The sequence below is a fragment of the Salmo salar genome, chromosome ssa05 (assembly GCF_905237065.1).
Source record: "Salmo salar chromosome ssa05, Ssal_v3.1, whole genome shotgun sequence".
NCBI classification, from domain to species: domain Eukaryota; kingdom Metazoa; phylum Chordata; class Actinopteri; order Salmoniformes; family Salmonidae; genus Salmo; species Salmo salar.
The window spans coordinates 64,089,744-64,107,252 of NC_059446.1; the positions used below are offsets into that span (position 1 = coordinate 64,089,744).

At 43.0% G+C, this 17,509-nt stretch overlaps 1 protein-coding gene across 3 annotated transcripts in view; it reads left to right on the plus strand.

The window, feature by feature from the left end:
- The window catches only part of LOC106579058 (zinc finger protein ZFPM2), a 154,751-nt gene that overhangs the window by 97,613 nt on the left and 39,629 nt on the right, over positions 1-17,509 (plus strand). For 2 of the 3 annotated variants that reach the window (XM_045718570.1, XM_045718568.1), the window contains one exon: positions 2,621-2,732. In XM_045718570.1, the coding sequence (XP_045574526.1) occupies positions 2,621-2,732 (112 nt within the window). The remainder of the gene's footprint in view (positions 1-2,620; positions 2,733-17,509) is intronic. The other variant, XM_045718569.1, reaches the window with a different exon arrangement.

A 17,509-nucleotide genomic window follows, 5' to 3' on the forward strand; every position in this document is an offset into this window, starting at 1 on the left:
TAATATTAGTCTGAATGAAACCTTATTGTGTGTGGCTTTGGATTTTAAAGCCGGTGGTGTTGATGTTGTAATATCCAATAGGGGTCAGTATTATTTGCTGTTCTGAATACATGTATTCATGAGGAAGTGGAACAGGACAGAGTCACTGTTGTACGTCACATTCCTTAGTTGTGATTGGTAGTTAGAGAAAGGGGTATGTTTTTATTTTGTATACATCCTCCTCACTCCAGAGAAATCAACATGTTCTCCTTGTCACTCTGGCTTTTTCTGAAGCTTTAACTACAAATGTACTGTATTTACTGTATAGGAAGAGGGTGTTTATTTAAGGCTAATATGCTCCTCCCCTTGGTGACATCATTGTGTGTTATACCCAGACTACAGCTTCTCTGCATTCCTTTGTCTGAAATACTTCAAATCCCCAACATAGTCATTATTTAGAGTAGTACATTTATATGAATAGCGCATTTAAATTACAGCAAAATGAAAAATACAGCTATATGATAAATTGACCATTATTTTGATAAATGTATTCAGTTAATTTATTAATTTACAATTGGTTATGTTTAGTTTTATTAATAAGACATGTTATGACGATTTTAACAATTAATCGTTATATTAAGAAAACACATTGAAACAAAAATAAATGTCAATAATGTAAATAATTCAAATTCAAATACAATATTAAAGGAAATGTAATCCAGTAAATATGTTTGCTTTCTTACAGTATTTGTAATGTTGAAAACTATACCCATATATTATTATTACTCTCTCCCTGGTGAGAGGCAGTGTAATATAGTGAATTCCCAGAAGGCCTTAGAGACAAGACGGACAGGAAGAGGGGAAGAAGAAGCCTCACACCGCTAAATAAGAGAGATGGCCCCCAGTCTGGAGATCTGACAAAGGGTTAATCCGATTCTCATTTTAGATAGTCGTCGTAGCAACAATCAGATCCGTCTCCTTTGCTCCTTTTGACAGGGTTGTAGAGATTTACAGGTTCGCCGAAGATATACGACTTTATTGTCAGGCTAATTTGAGATGTGAAATAGAGGACGGCTTAAATGACGGAGGTCTCTCTCTGTTCCTCTGCCAGGGTGGGATAAGATACCTAAATATTAAGGAATGAGAAAATCAACAGACACAATGTGCTGTTCACTAGGTGTTTGATCCGTCTGACTGGCACAAGTCCACCATTGCTTCGAGCTGCTATGTAAGAACTAGAGTTTTCTACGTATTGTTTCATTTGTGTGTGACAGACTGACTGAGATCAGAGCCCGTATGCTGTCTGCACTTTTGTTATTGAATGTAGCCTACAGTATTTCTGTTTTCTCAGGAAAGAGAGAGAGCCCTCTAATCCTCAGTCACTACTAACGGAAGATTTCTGTGTGTGTGCGTGGCTAAACACTCCTTCACCTGCGTGCGTAATAAATCAATCTTTTGTGTGTATCTGTGCCAATTCAGACCTTTAACGTGTGAAAGTGGCCTTTGCATTTATCCTTCAAGGGTTGTTGCTGCCTTTCCGAAGAAATATCTGAAACACATAGTGAGACAACTTGTGCTTTTCTGTTGCATTAGGCAGATGGATGGTGTCTCATGGCAGCCTGTTTCAAATGGAAATATAAATGAAGTGTCGAGAAGAGATTGCACCCCAGCCTATTTTCTCTTAGCTAAACTATTTCTGTAACACCCTAATGAAGGAGGGCCTGGGGGTTAAAAAAGTAATGGCCTTGAAATACTGACATTTTGCCTGCTAGCAATAGGCTACTGTAACGGCTGCCCAAGAAAGATGCTTCTACCCCTCTCCATGAGCACTGAAGATGTACTCTTGGCTTTCATTACCCTTTGTAAAAAAAAAAAAGAGAAAAAAAGCCATTTAAAAAATAAAATAGAATAGAAAATCATATGAAAATAAATAGAAAGGCCTTACAATCTGACCGACCCCTCTCCATGTCTGGTTGTGAATACATTTAGCCGGGGCCACAGTATCTATCTCCCTGTTTTCCTTCCATAGAAATAACTTAAAGCAGCAATGCTTGACCCGAGCCCAGAAGAAAAATGATGTTACACATTCAGAATAATTTGCCGGCATATTATAAGACGTAGCCTCAATCGCCCTTTGAAATAGATACTGATTCTTTCAATTCTTCCCTGGCTGTTTCAGGAAATAGTGAGATCCCAGCGATAGCGCAGCACAATGTGCCTAAAGTTCACTCCTGAACACTCGCCTCCTTCACTCTAAAAGTCATCGGCATTCTGGGCATCCGATATCTTCTTAATCTGGGAGATCTGATACTGTATCATTGGGATCATAGGGATCAGGCGTTAGCAGCACTGTATGTCCCCCCTCCCTCTCTCCCACCACTCCAGCCACTCTCCTACCCCAACTGCCCCCACCACCTTGATCCCATTCCTCTGCCACCCCCACCCCCCCCCACCCAACCATCTCAATTCCCAAATCTTCTCATTGCGGGGAGAAGAAGAGGACCTACTAGCTTATAGAATGACCTTGTTTATGGCTTTCAGAGAAGAGGAGGAAGCATAACTTGGTGGCTATTATTAATTATTGTTTGTTTAATCACCAAAATAAGCAAATGATTAGTGTTTGTTATCTGTCCCTGTCCAGAAGATGAAGAGCTGTGTACCGGTGGTGCTCAGCGCGGGCCCCAGGTGGCTGCTGGATGTGACTTGGCAAGGAGCAGAAGACAACAAAAATAACTGTGTGGTGTACAGCAAAGGTAAGCTCAATCTCCAGACTGCTGTATACAGTCTGTTATCCCCCTAGCAACACCACAGCAGCCAAACACACGGTCTGACAGACAATTCCCCCACTTAAGTTCTGCTGTCTGTCTGTCTCTCGCTGTCTTTCACTCTAAATATATATTTTTTTACATCCCTCTGAAGTCATTTAGTGTATTAACTCAAAAGTCTTGATTAGGAGTGGGAAAACAACATACGAGACACAAAGTCAGTGGTTTTCGATTTCACGAGGTAAATATATTCCTTCGCTTTTTGTACACAGTCTGAGTGAATTCCTCTCTATTCACAAATTACAATTCCCCCAAATTATTATGTATACGATAATCTGAAATTTGCTAATGGCATATCTCTCTTTTTATGTAATTTGGGGTTACTGGGTGTGACCGTAGAGGTTGTGAGTCTCGAATCACACTGAAATAAAAATGAGGGATTTATTTGCTGTCTGATACAGCTAGAATGCCCTTATTAGGCAAGCTCAAAATGGCTGCCCATCCATAGTTCATGATTGGGCTTAAGGTTACTGATTGTAAAATGCTAATATGGCACACTGACACTGACAGTACAGTCTTCAGACTTCACTCTTTATGAAAGCACTGTGCTGTTGACTGGTTGCTGCAGCCCATAATTGGGTCTTGACGGGTGTATCCAGAGACACACAGGCACATAAATAAGTAAATAAAGATGTTTGAATTCAAAAGGGATGCAAGAAGTGGTTTCTATTTATCCCGTTTTCAAAATGATTACCCTGTGACTAGACTCACGAAGGAGCTGAAATGGAGTTTCTTCCCCTCAAAGTGAATCAGAGCGGGAACTGGGATTTGCAGCCCGGATTTTCTTTCGGTCTCCCAATTCTCATCTACTAATCACTAGACTGCACTGGGGAGTTATCCTCTTAACCGGATACTTAACTTTGTGCTCTTTATCACCAAATCATTCAAGTTTATGATAAGCTGTTAAAGGAGATTATGCACTTCTTTAAAAATCTCCTAATCTTTTTGCCAGGAGACTGAATATATGAAACAAAAAAGGGAGTAATAACAGGATTTGGTCTCGTTTTGTTAAGTCTGTAATTTCCCCTCCCCGTCTTCATATTCATTATAGAAGACATCCGAGATAGAGTTGCAGTACTGTCATCATCTCACACAAACGGACGTTATGGATCTGTGATCACCTCTGTAGCATTGTCCTTCATATCCCCTTCTTCGTCGCATCTAGTTGACCCGTATTCAATTAGAAAAGGAAGTGATGTGAAAGTCAGACCAAAAAGAGGATTCCCCCAGTGAGAGCCGTTTGTGTTGTATTAGTATAGAGCCGCTAAACCTTTCTCCAAAAGCACACGCCTGCCAAGCCACAATAGACGATACAGAGGGATAAAATGCAGAAAAATACAATTAATTTCAATTTGGAAATAATTGTATAATATTTGTCACCTTACTGTGTGTAGTCATTTTGAGACAATAATTGCAGCTCTAAATCTGTAGGCTGAGACAGAATTTCTATTTCTATGTGGCCCCAGACAGAATCTGTCTAGTTATTCTATGTATGTGGCCCCAGACAGAATCTGTCTAGTTATTCTATGTATGTGGCCCCAGACAGAATCTCTCTAGTTATTCTATGTATGTGGCCCCAGACAGAATCTCTCTAGTTATTCTATGTATGTGGCCCAAGACAGAATCTCTCTAGTTATTCTATGTATGTGGCCCCAGACAGTTATTGTACAGAATATATTTAGTTATTGTATTGCTATGGCCCCAGAGAGAATATCTGTCGTCATTGTACAAAATCTATTTACTTATTGTATTTCTATGGCCCCAGAGAGAATCATTCTAGTTATTGTATTTCTATGGCCCCATGCAGACACCAGACAGTACAGAATGACTCAGTGATGACTCCCTCTCTGCATGAAACCGACACACATAGCCATAGGTCCTCAGTGTTTACATCTCTCCCCAAGTGTTGCTGTTTGTCTGTTTGTCTGTTTTGCGCTAAGAAAGGCAGTTGACTTATGGTAGTCAGTGAACATCTCAATATACTGCATGTTCATTGGTTCTCGCTGAATATGGCTACTTGGCTCATGTTCAAATCATCTTGGCTTTCTTGAGGAGTGCCTCTTAACTAGAGTTGGCACTATGTTTCACCCTCCCATATCGTAGTTTATTGTTGATGATCTGAAAGTAAAATGTATTGTCAGTGTGCTATGGCTACCACTGAATGTTCACGATCTTCAACCATTGACATTCTGTGGGACAGAGAAAAAGAGAGAAGTGATTCCCAGTGGACTGATGCAGTCCAACAGTGTGTAATGTATAATACATGCTAGTTCACTGTGAACAAGAGCTATGTGAGTTTGGTGGAATCCCCATTGGGCTGCCCCGGGCATCCAGCAGAAAACACAATACCACGGTTACCACATATCTAATATTAGACATGGAATTTTACTGAAATCTGTCCTGTGTCCTGTTTCTACTGAATGTCCCTTTTTTAATGATTTGCCACTCACTGTCTCTATCATTTTGTGTTGTTAATATTGACAAACAACACACTGTATAATGAGACATTTCTAAACTAACATTTCCACTGAGAGTTTACCCTATCAACTACGACTATATACTGTAGGTTATTATGTCTATGTTTCATATGCCCATAGTTTGTGTTAAATATATATTACTTTAAAATAAAGAATGTCTACCAATTCCCCCTTGAAGACGTGATAATATAAAAAGTGGAATAAACATATCTGTTTTTACCAGGCTGTCTCTCTATCAGTAGCACCGAAAACAGTAAGCATACAGTGCTGTTTGTTTTACATTAGACTCCCATGCAGGCAGCCAGTATACTGTAGTGCCTCAGCACAGAGCACAGCAGCCAGCCATTACTAAAACTCTCAACTTGACTGCTGCACCAACTCATTATCGAGAAATCCACCTGGAACCTCCACAATGCTCCGCGCCACACATGGACAGTTTCTTTGAACCACTGACATTTTTTAGAAACAGGCAGAGAGTCTGTGGAGTAATTACACGTTACAGTAACGCAGAGGGAGGGAGGGAAATGGTGGAGAGTTGGTAGAGATATAGGGAGAGAGTGAGAGACCGACAGGGAAAGAGAGAGAGAAAGTCAGAGAAGGAGGATATCAGTGGAGAATTGGTACATTTGATTAACAATATGGAAGTGTTTATTAATTTAGAAAGAAAGGCATATTATGTAATTGCATCATTTTTGGGGCGTTTTCATTATTCCACTATTGAATCAAAAGAGCGGCGTTCAGTAATGAAAACAAAAAGAAACAGAGAGAAGAAATGGGACAATAAATAGAAATATCATTTCAGGATCACTCCTATCCACAATGTCATGAAATACACCACCTCTCTATTATATAACACTGCTCTTCTTTTAATTATTCATTTCTCTTCTTTTTGACCTTTTACAGAGAGAATAACTGAACATAATGTAGGCCTCCAAGACTGGACATCCAACAATCATTCTGCATGTTTTACAGTTCGTCAGATTTCTTGGTACCTACTGTCCACACATTACATCAAATGTATATCATCATTACCAGTATGACAGGGAAGTCAGTATGGCTGTATTCAACTCGGTGCTCTCCTATTGTGCTCGACCATTGTCACCTGATATCTGAGCCCTTAGAAACTCACCCACGCTCTGTCTTGATATTATGTCGTATTATTCTAAGGTCACCTGAGTTTTTCTAACGTAAGCCTCTTAAGCGGACCACATTGAGATACAGCATGTCCAATATGTCTCTGGAGAAAGTCGGCCATTGTTGGAGCGGAAATTGACCAATGTACTAGGGCGTTTTACATAAGCCCATACGGTGTAGAATTAGATTGTAACTCACTGCTGTGTCTTTCTGTTATTTCATGTTCATAAGTCCTCGCCATCAGATCCCTTTTCTCACGCGTCCGTTGTTCACACGCTCTTAGCCAGAGACCTCGGAGGTATATGGTGAACTTGCGGGACCTGGCTAGATCTTTTTACATTCATCTCTCATCAACTGAAATCTTAACTGTCTTTCCACAGTACTTTTGAAATTGGATCTGAATTTTTTTATATTCTGTCCAAAACAAAAGAGGGAGAATTCAGAATAAGAACATGCTTGGTTTAGAAAGGGGGAAATATATGTTAAAAACTGGGACTGGGGGAGAGGAGAGAGAGTACTGTAACAGTTCAGATTGAATTGTTCATTTCAACCCTCCCCTTTAAAACGACTGCGGCAAATAGGAGGTGCTGAGGTTATTATCTGTTATCTGGGAACATAGGGAAATAGTGTGACTGAATAATAACTAAACAACTGACACAATGTCAAAATTTCATTATCAGTGTATTAAAACAAAATTGTACCCTAAAGGAGGCCCCACCACAGCTCAGAGCAGCAGCGTAATTATGTTTAATTAAAATACAACAGAGATCAACAGAATCGTTTTCATTAGGAAATTATTAATGATTCCGCGGCAACAATAATTGATTGCACTGAGCCAGGCGATAACTGCACGGTCAGGCTGGAGTGAGCGGCGTGCTCAGGCTGTACCGTAGCTGTAGTGTAATATTAACTGACTATGTCACTGTGGCAGGCAGGGGTAGAGTATTGTACTGTAAGACTAAACTGGAGGCTGGTGATGGTAGGGAGGGGGGTGTTAAAGACAGCAGACTTCATTATATAGAATGTGAGAAGACTTAGCATCCTACACATCATGCGTAAGCACACAGACCGAAATGCACGCACACACACACACACACACACACACACACACACACACACACACACACACACACACACACACACACACACACACACACACACACACACACACACACACACACACACACACGTTTGTTCTTCATTCAGCAGAGACAGTGAAAGACGTCAGCACAGACTCTTCCTCCGAATGCCTTTTATGTGCATTGTTCCCTCACTGTTGGTGGAGGCAGACAGGCGGGCGGCTGGCCTCCCCCTGCAAACACCACACACACAGACACCAGACACCAGACACCAGTCTCTGTCTGTCACAGCCCCCACTCTGTGAACATCCACCACAAACAAACCACAATACACAGACGAGACAAGACATCACCCAAATTAGGATGTTTCCACAAACACTCATAAACCTAAGCCTAATTGTGACACACACAGAAAAGACACAGAAAAAAACAACAAGTGAAGGACAAGTGATGGGCAGCACTGATGACAAACAGAAGAGAGGAGAGGCATGCTGTATAGTAGTGTTTCATCCATCACTCTCCCCAGTCAGGCACCATGTTGTCGTAGCAGTAGAGGACAACACAGACAGACGGACGCGCGTCCTTGTATCAATGCCACTGAGGGTGTCGTGTCACGCTAATGAGCGTGTAGCCTAGCTGGCCGTTCTCCCTCCCTCCGTAGCAGGAGGGTTTTGACTCACTGTGCCATTCACTCTGCATATTTAAATGCCTTGTAAAGCTTAAGTAGACCCACTTTTCCATGTCAGGGCAGCGTTCAATCCTGCTGTGCCCATTAATTATGATACCATTGTGCTCCGGTGTGGCTAATAAGAGTGATGTATTGCACCCTTGTGGCATTATAATCATGTCTAGTGAAGTACCTGGACTGTCTGAGCACTAGGCTTCTCTTTAGAGCGCTTGGGTAAAAAGCAGCAGCTCTTCTAGCCTACTCTCCTCTCCTGTCCAGGGTTGGTTAATGGGCTTGTTCTGGAGAGTGGGCTGTTGATTTAGCTTTAGCATAATTGTATAATCGATGATGAGAAATGCCTGTGTATCGATCTGGGGGAAGCAGATGGAGTTGTCTGTCTGTGAGCCCAGCAGGGATTTTAAAGCTCTCCCTGAATGAGGTACAGGTCCTGAGGACAGGAGGAAACAGGGTGTGATTTTCAGACATAAAACAATTCCTTGGACATTAAAATAATTGTCTGCAAGGTTTTGATTAAGAGGATCACGGTTGCTTAGTTCAGGAGTCCATTCTATGCGTCTTTAAGAGCCTCGCCCCTGGCCTGCTTTTAGAACTGTTGTGTATGATTCACCTCTCCTTCCTGGCCGCCCGGCCTCGCCGCCCCCATCATGGCACAGCTGCCGTAAGTAGGTGTGAAAAGCATTGTCAATGTGCTTTAGGATAAAGCTCTGTGGTGGGATGCCATTGGTCACGATGAACCCCCACCCACCTTCAGCTGCAACAGAGAGCGAGGAGGAGAGGGAGAGAGAGAGAGGCCTTCTTCAGGGTGCTTTTCATCTGCAGTAGGGGGTCAGAGAGAGAGATCAGTGGGGTGAATGAGTGTTTAGACATACACCACACACACACACACACACACACACACACACACACACACACACACACACACACACACACACACACAGTTAGAGTGAGGAAGAATAGCGAACTGCATGGTGCATGGACACCCTGCACATGGCAGAAGATAGGAAGAAAATCACTGATGGGCACTAGAATGAAGAGATACAGTATCACCTCTATCACCCTGGTCACAATAGAATTACATTATAGGGTTCATTTCAGGGATTTCATTTGTCTCCTTCCACATTGTATATCTCTTTATAAATACATTTTGGAAGAAAATAAATCTGTTTTTTTTCTGAAGAAATAAGCAGACACATTACAAAATAGTTTTGTGGGGTCGCATCTGTGTTCGAGGGGGAGAACTTCCCGATAACCTTTATACATACCTCTGCAGCTAATCCATTTTATTGATTGCACATCCGGCTGTGTGAATAAACATATCCCTGCAGTCTTTAGAGTGTGATATCTGTGGGGTATCACTCTCATTGCACACCGTGCAGGAGCACACAGAGCTAGCTCCTCTATTGCTGCCTTATCTATGGAGTTTATGATGCTCTGGTCATGGGGTCTCAGCCGTTCCACCCCTCTTAAACCCCAATGCCATGGGTAAGGACAGGGGGACATACAGGTGTAGGAGGTGGGTCACTCAGCTTCATGAAGAGAGGAGGCTGGTAGTTTTGTGGCTGTTTGGTGTGTTGGTGACAGTGGCAGAAGTACGGTATGTATAGTGATGCTGAGGCCCATGCTTGGACCCCTCCCCCATCTCCTCCACCCTCCCCTACATCCCCCACCATTCCCCATCTACCCCACTCCGTCTTCCCATGCAGCTCCTGGAGTGTCAGAGCTGAGTTGACCTCTGCCTGCCTAAAGGGAGGTCGCAGTGCTCCGTAGCGCTCTGTACCACTGGGTGACAGAGATGGGTCCCCTGGCCCCTCTATGTGCGTGTGTGTGTGTTTGCGTGCATGCGTGCGTGTGTGTGTAGCGAGCAGAGAGCAGACAGGCGTGCTGTAGGTACAGTAGTGTAGTGGAGAAGACGTGTGTGTCGCCCGGGTCAGACAGGGCCATCCATTCTCTGAGCCCCTGGGAGAGGGAGGGAGGGAGAGAGAGAGGGAGAGAGACAAAGTGAGAGAGGGAGTGAGGGAGAGAGTGAGGGAGAGAGCAAGCGGGAGAAAGAAGGGCAAGAAAGAGAGGCAAAGAAGAGGGAAGTGGGAGAGAGAGGCGGCAGGAGAGAGAGAGAGAGATCTCTCTTACTCTATCAGACACTAGGTTGTGTTCCTCCATGCAGTGCAGTCAGTGGAACACATCTGTCATCTGTCCCTGTACCACTTCAGCTACTACAGTACCACTTCAGCTACTACAGTACCACAGGGGTTTGGAACACTTCTATTCAACCAACACTATAATGTGAGCTGTGGATGTTGTCAAATGTGGTGAGTGTGATTTTAAACTCTCTTAGTGGACTTTACCCAGGGAGTTGTGAATATCAACATGTTTAGGGCAATGACTGCCATGTTTTGCTGCCGTTGGTGAGGCAGTGTCCACAATGTAGAACGCATGTAGTATTGTACATGTAGTCTGTAGGATTTCCCATAGACAAACTGGAAGCCATGAGGAGAGTGGTTGCAGACCACAATGGTTTGCTGTAGTAGGGGCGGCCACAGAGGTTTTTCAACAACATCACCCGGCCTATGGCAGTGGACCTCCAATTCCTATCATTCCTAACACCCAGCTCTCCCTCCTGGTCCTCGTCGATGCCCTGGCCTTCTCTGCTAAGCTAAGCCTTCTCCATGGGTACTGCATATTGTTGAATAGTGGGCTGGTAATGCTGTGTTCCAATGCCATTTGGAGTCACTCTCTCTGTCCCCCAGCTCTCAGGGAGAAGGAATCCTCAACCCCAGCCTCATGGTCTACCCTGTAATCTCCCAGCCTCATGGTCTACCCTGTAATCTCCCAGCCTCCTCTCTGTTGTCGGGTGCAGCGCCTGCTGCTCCCCGCTCTATCCCACAACCCCCTTCCAACCCCCTTCCTCCTCACATCCACCTCCACCATTTTAATCCCTTTGACCCAAACCCTCAGTGTTTCCCTGTATCAACAGCTCCTGAAGATTACATCCTTCCACCTCCTGTACTGTAGTGTGTGCTAGCTACAGTAGCTAGCCTAGCGCTACTGTATTACAGCCAAGCCCAGCAGTACAAGTTTTCCACTAGCTACCACATGACAGCTAGTGCCTACAGGCAGTCTGCGGTTAAGACTCTAATTAACCCACTCCAGAGTAGTATAGTATGCCACATTGCCACACTGGTCATTGCAATATAGTCACTCCGCCTATACAGTCTACCCACAGTCTAGCTGCAGTCTATACAGTGTACCCACAGTCTATACCATTTACCTGCAGTCTATACACTCTACCCACAGTCTATACAGTCTAGCCACAGTCTATACAGTCTACCCACAGTCTATACAGTTACTCCAGCTAACACTAGCTACAGTAGCCAGCTCACGCTACTGTATTACAGCCGTTTTCCAGCAGTACAAAAGCCACCAGCCTACTACATGACAGTATAAAGTGCCTACAAGGCAGTCTGTGGTTAGACTTAAATTAAACCCACTCCAGAGTAGTATAGTATGCCACATTGCCACACTGGTCATTGTAAATATAGTCACTCCGCCATAGCCTACTCCACAGTCCAGCTGTGCCCTATGCAAGCACCCAAAGTTAACCATTTACCTGCAGTCTATACACTCTACCCACAGTCTATACAGTCTAGCCACAGTCTATACAGTCTACCCACAGTCTATACAGTCTAGCCACAGCCTATACAGTCTACCCACACTCTACCCACAGTCTAGCCACAGTCTATACAGTCTACCCACAGTCTATACAGTCTACCCACAGTCTATACAGTCTAGCCACAGTCTATACAGTCTAGCCACAGTCTATACAGTCTAGCCACAGTCACTACAGTCTAGCCACAGTCTATACAGTCTAGCCACAGTCTATACAGTCTAGCCACAGTCTATACAGTCTAGCCACAGTCTATACAGTCTAGCCACAGTCACTACAGTTTAGCCACAGTCTATACAGTCTACCCACAGTCTATACAGTCTACCCACAGTCTATACAGTCTACCCACAGTCTATACAGTCTACCCACAGTCTAGCCACAGTCTATACAGTCTAGCCACAGTCTATACAGTCTAGCCAGTCTGGCCTGATACTCCAGAGCTCACCCTGCAGAGAGAGTACAGCTCTACCTCTTTCATGTAGTGTTTCTGGTAATGAGTTAGGGCGTTATTGATGTGAACTTATGTGATCATTACATAAAGAACAACCATTTCTCTTTCCCTCGTTGGTTTTCCTGTGGGCCACATTAAATCAAGCCTCCGACCTACACTCTAGTTAAATGAAACACTATCAGCATGTTGCCCTCTCATATCTGAGAACAGCCCTTTATATAGCAAGCCTGTAAATGGTGATTAGTGAGTGTTTTGATTAAATTCTACCACGTGTGTGTGATACTGTGGTGGAGGCCGATCACACTCTGTCAAACACACTCTCTCTGTCTCCATCTCTCTCTCTGTCTCCATCTCGCTCTCTATCTCTCTGTCTTATCTCTCTATCTCTCTCCATCTCTATCTCTCTCTATCTCTCTCTCTCTTTCTCTCTCTCTCTCTCTCTCTCTCTCTCTCTCTCTCTGTCTCCATCTCTCTCTCTGTCTCCCTCTCTCTCTCTCTCTCTTATCTCTCTATCTCTCTCTCCATCTCTCTCTCTCTCTCTCTCTCTCTCTCTCTCTCTCTCTCTCTCTCTCACACACACACACACAACTCACTCTCTCTCTCTTTCTCTTTCTGCACGGGCCCCTCTCCTCTCGTGTCCGTGCGGAGTGCATGACTGATTTAAGGGCCCCTTACAAACGGTAAGTTTGCAAAGTGAAGACAAAAATGAGAGACAAATCACTGAGCGGCACTCCCTCTCAAGGAGAGGAGCAGGAGAACAGTGAAAAATATATATACACACTATCCTGTCAAAAGGCTTTTGGCTTATCTTGAGTGACTGTCAAGGCTGGGAATATCATGGAATGGACAGAAATATATCAAATGAATAAGCTGCTGGGTGTCGTCGGGAGTTATGATGCTTCATAAATCCTGGTTTGATCATGGCGGACAAGGCTTAAATCCACAGCTGCCTAATGCGCACAGCAGTGTTTTGGACCGGATTTCATTCTGTTGGAGAGATAGAAGCCCTTAGCTGGCAAAATACAATTTTTCATCTCTCTCTTCTCTCTTTCCTGAGTGAGAAATATATATATAAAATATATATATAAACTATATATATAAAAGAAGCCTAAGGGAAGGAAGTTGGCTGCTATTACTACCTGTAATAGAAGGACACAGGCGCAGCAAGGTGAAACCTGGACCAAAGAGAGAGAAAACACTATAAAAAAAACGGAGAAAAAGAAGAAGAAATTGGTAGTGACTTATCAGTTGTACTTCCTGTGTCGGGTGAAAGGTCACCAAGGTTTTGTTTGTTTGGTATACTAAGAGGATGGATGCTATCTCTCCCGCCATCCCAAACGCTTTGCTCTGTGGAATGGCCTAGGTAATATTTCATGTCAAGAATTAAGAAAGCCTTCCTCTCCTTTTCTCCACTCCATGATCTATCTCCTTCAGGGTGTTACAGTTATACAGCTAGAAGAAACGGTGCTACCTATACAGAAGAAAAAAGGGTTCAATGGCTCGTTTCATACTGTATGAGGACCTCAAAATGGTTCTATATAGAACTACAGATCACCCTTATTTTTAGCAGTGTACAGAACAGTAGTTCATGTATCACTTTCTTTCTTCTCAAAGGGATTTGGAATGTTTTATATTATACGACTGCAGACAGAATGAATTACTAATTAAAGTAGATGTCTAATCTCAAGGGCTTTCCCTGTCAATAAACACCCCATTATTAGAAATGAAATGTCTTTAATATAGAAGAGTGACATTTTGAAATGTAAAATGCATGTCACAGTGCCTGAGTCAATAATGTCCCAGTTATCCTCCCAAATGAGACAAGTTGTCAGCGCTTGAATATGACAACAGTAACATGTTTGCTGGACCAAATCAGAATAATGGAATTCCAATTTGAGATGTTTTGTTATATTCAGCTACGGGCTATGCTTTTCGAGCAGGAGTCTTCTCAATAAGAAAATACATAGTTAGAGCTTGATCCACACAACCCATTCAATTCCTAAACCATTTATTTCATTCAAGTGTTTCAAAGTTATATACTACTAATACCTTCTCAGATGAAGGTGTGACAGTGATGACGCAGGAGGGCCTGGAACCGTAAAACAATAAGGAAAAGTCTATTATTATCAGCTTTTAATGTAACTACTGTAGCAGTTTAGATAAAGCTCAGTAGGACATTATCTTTGGTTCAATGACTATATGACTGATTCAATTACACTGTATAAGATATGTAGATATAATGGAGCGATGGACGTGAAAAGGCAGGGATTTTTGGAGGATGTTGTGCCACATCCAGCAGTGTGCCACCCGTGTAATCATTCACAGCCATTTGAAACCATGCATACACCCATGGCTCTTACTATGAATTATTCAAGCAGCCATTCCTTCAGTCCACATGCAGCAGAGAAGTAGAGGAAATTGTGCTCGCTAGTAAACCCATTTTATGTTACCATCCTGGCTAAATGTGAAGTGTAGCACATTGTAGACGCAGGATAATTACACCACTGCTCTCTGAGTTTAACGTACTCCCAGAAACAGCCCTGCCTGCCTGCTTGTCTGTCTGCTATCAATTGGCTGCTTTACCCAATGGAGAGAGAGGCTGCTGGGAATCACTTTGTAGGCTATGGAGAGTGTTTGTGTTATTTGAGCCCCCTCAATGTTATGTAGTATTTGATCTACTGTATGTGTGTCAATGCAGGAGAGGTTGACTGTAACTGTACTTTAGGGGTATTAGGAAGAGAGTAGAGACATAGAGAGGTAGACTGTAACTGTACTTTAGGGGTATTAGGAAGAGAGTAGAGACATAGAGAGGTAGACTGTAACTGTACTTTAGGGGTATTAGGAAGAGAGTAGAGACATAGAGAGGTAGACTGTAACTGTACTTTAGGGGTATTAGGAAGAGAGTAGAGACATAGAGAGGTTGACTGTAACTGTACTTTAGGGGTATTAGGAAGAGAGTAGAGACATAGAGAGGTAGACTGTAACTGTACTTTAGGGGTATTAGGAAGAGAGTAGAGACATAGAGAGGTAGACTGTAACTGTACTGTAGGGGTATTAGGAAGAGAGTAGAGCCATAGAGAGGTAGACTGTAACTGTACTGTAGGGGTATTAGGAAGAGAGTAGAGACATAGAGAGGTAGACTGTAACTGTACTGTAGGGGTATTAGGAAGAGAGTAGAGACATAGAGAGGTTTATCCATATTGATAGTAATCCGTCTCAAAATCTTTACACGAGCAAATTGTTATCAGAATAACCGTGTATTTCTATTATACAATTAATCAATATTGATTTTCTTCAATTTCTACAATTTGTTTTAATTTATCATCAAACCGACAATCATTTAGAAACATAATATTAGTGTTGTACAGTAGATTTTTCTTATCTGCAGAAGATAACAGCACTTTGTTACAGTTTGTCTATGGCTTTGCATAATCGTTTTATGTGCACATTGGCATATTGTACCATGGCATATAAAAATATGAATATTACATGGATTAAAATCCTCAATCTTTTTTTTCTTTTTTTAAATCCTTAAGTTGAAAATTGTCGTCGTTATTGCATTATTGCAGCCCCCATATTGAACAGGCCTAATGGAGATTTCACATTAGTAGACTCACACCATGACAAATGTTAAGCAGCATAAGGGAAATGAACTTTTCTTTTTAATAGCACAGCAGTGTCTTGTGGTCTATCGGAGACTTTTTCCACAGGCTTTGCCCTGACCTTCAACTCTGTACTATCTCCCAATGTAGATCTCTTGGCAAGTGAAGTGTGTGTGTGTGTGTGTGTGTGTGTGTGTGTGTGTGTGTGTGTGTGTGTGTGTGTGTGTGTGTGTGTGTGTGTGTTTTGTGTTTTTGTGTTTTTTGTGTTTTTTGGTGCGTCGCTGTATGTGATGTGTGTTGGAGAGAGCTGGAGAGAAAGCAGAGTAGACGCGAGAGAGGGAGTGATCTTGGTTTGCAGCCCAGTCCCAGTCCTGGGATGGGCATGTTGGGCTCAAAACACAGGCTGCACCTCCTCCTCTAATCTCTGTAGTGAAACACCTTGTGGTGGGCCGTTTGTGGTGTGCACGCATACACACACACATACATAATGCCCCTGCGTCTGAGAGGGTTGAAAGCTGCTCCAGCATTCCAGGACAGAATGGAGGGACAGGTCTGTTGATGAGGGGAGAAGGGAGAGAAGGAGGGAAGGAGGGAGGGAGGGGAAGAAGGGGGAGACCTCCCCCTTGATAAGCAGGCCTGCCTGCGTGAAGTGGAACGCCAAGCCGTTCACTCAACGTTACTGCTGCTGTGGTTGTTCTCTCCCACTCACTATCAAAACAGGGGATACAAAAGAGGATGAGGCGAGCTCTTCATCCTAATGTTACTCTAGCATCTAACACAAAGAGAAGACATCTGAAGAAACTCCCTGCTCCATTTCTTGTTCTCTATCATGTGGTTGAAAGCAACAATGCCACATGTAAATGAACACGTCGTCTCGCCTGCCACCGTCTCTCTCCGTAGTTTAGACTACAACGTGATGCTTGACTGAGCAGCCTTTTCAAGTCAACCAGATTGTATTAAAGCAGTGGCAGAATTTGATATCGAGCGACGAGGATGCTCTGAAATCGAGATCAAAATATTACAACGCCCCTCAAGATCAACATCTTTGTATTGCCACGACTGGTTAAAGGGAAAGGATGACATCCGCCATATGAGAGCATGTTAAAATATGTACCTTTAATTGTCAAAGGGACTGCTCTTTACTGCTGTTCTAGTTGATAAACAGTGACTTTAATAGCAGTGTTTATCAGTCTCGTTGTTTACGTCATATCAAGCAGAGGCTGTGGCTTTCTGTGCAGTTAGTTGTTGATAAATACATCATAAAGTTTGTTTCTCCCCAAGTCAAAAGAATCCCTTCTCTTTGTCTTTGTAGCAGCCTTTTACATCGACAAGAGGCCAAAACCCAGAAGAATAAGACGTTTAGGAAATCTCTTAAATAGGGGCTCGGAAGCGAAGGTTTGAGCTTTGTCATCACGCTTGAAGAATTTCTTTTTTAACGTACTGTAATGTGAAATTCAGTGGGGACTAGTTTAATTGAGTTTTACACAAACCAGTTGGGAGTAGCGCTGGAAGGTAGGTGATGTTGAGGTTTTTAATCTCCAGCTCCGGAGAGGCTTGTTGACGAACTGGTTCTTTCTCTTTGTGGGGAAAAAAAGAGGAAGCCTAAGAAATGA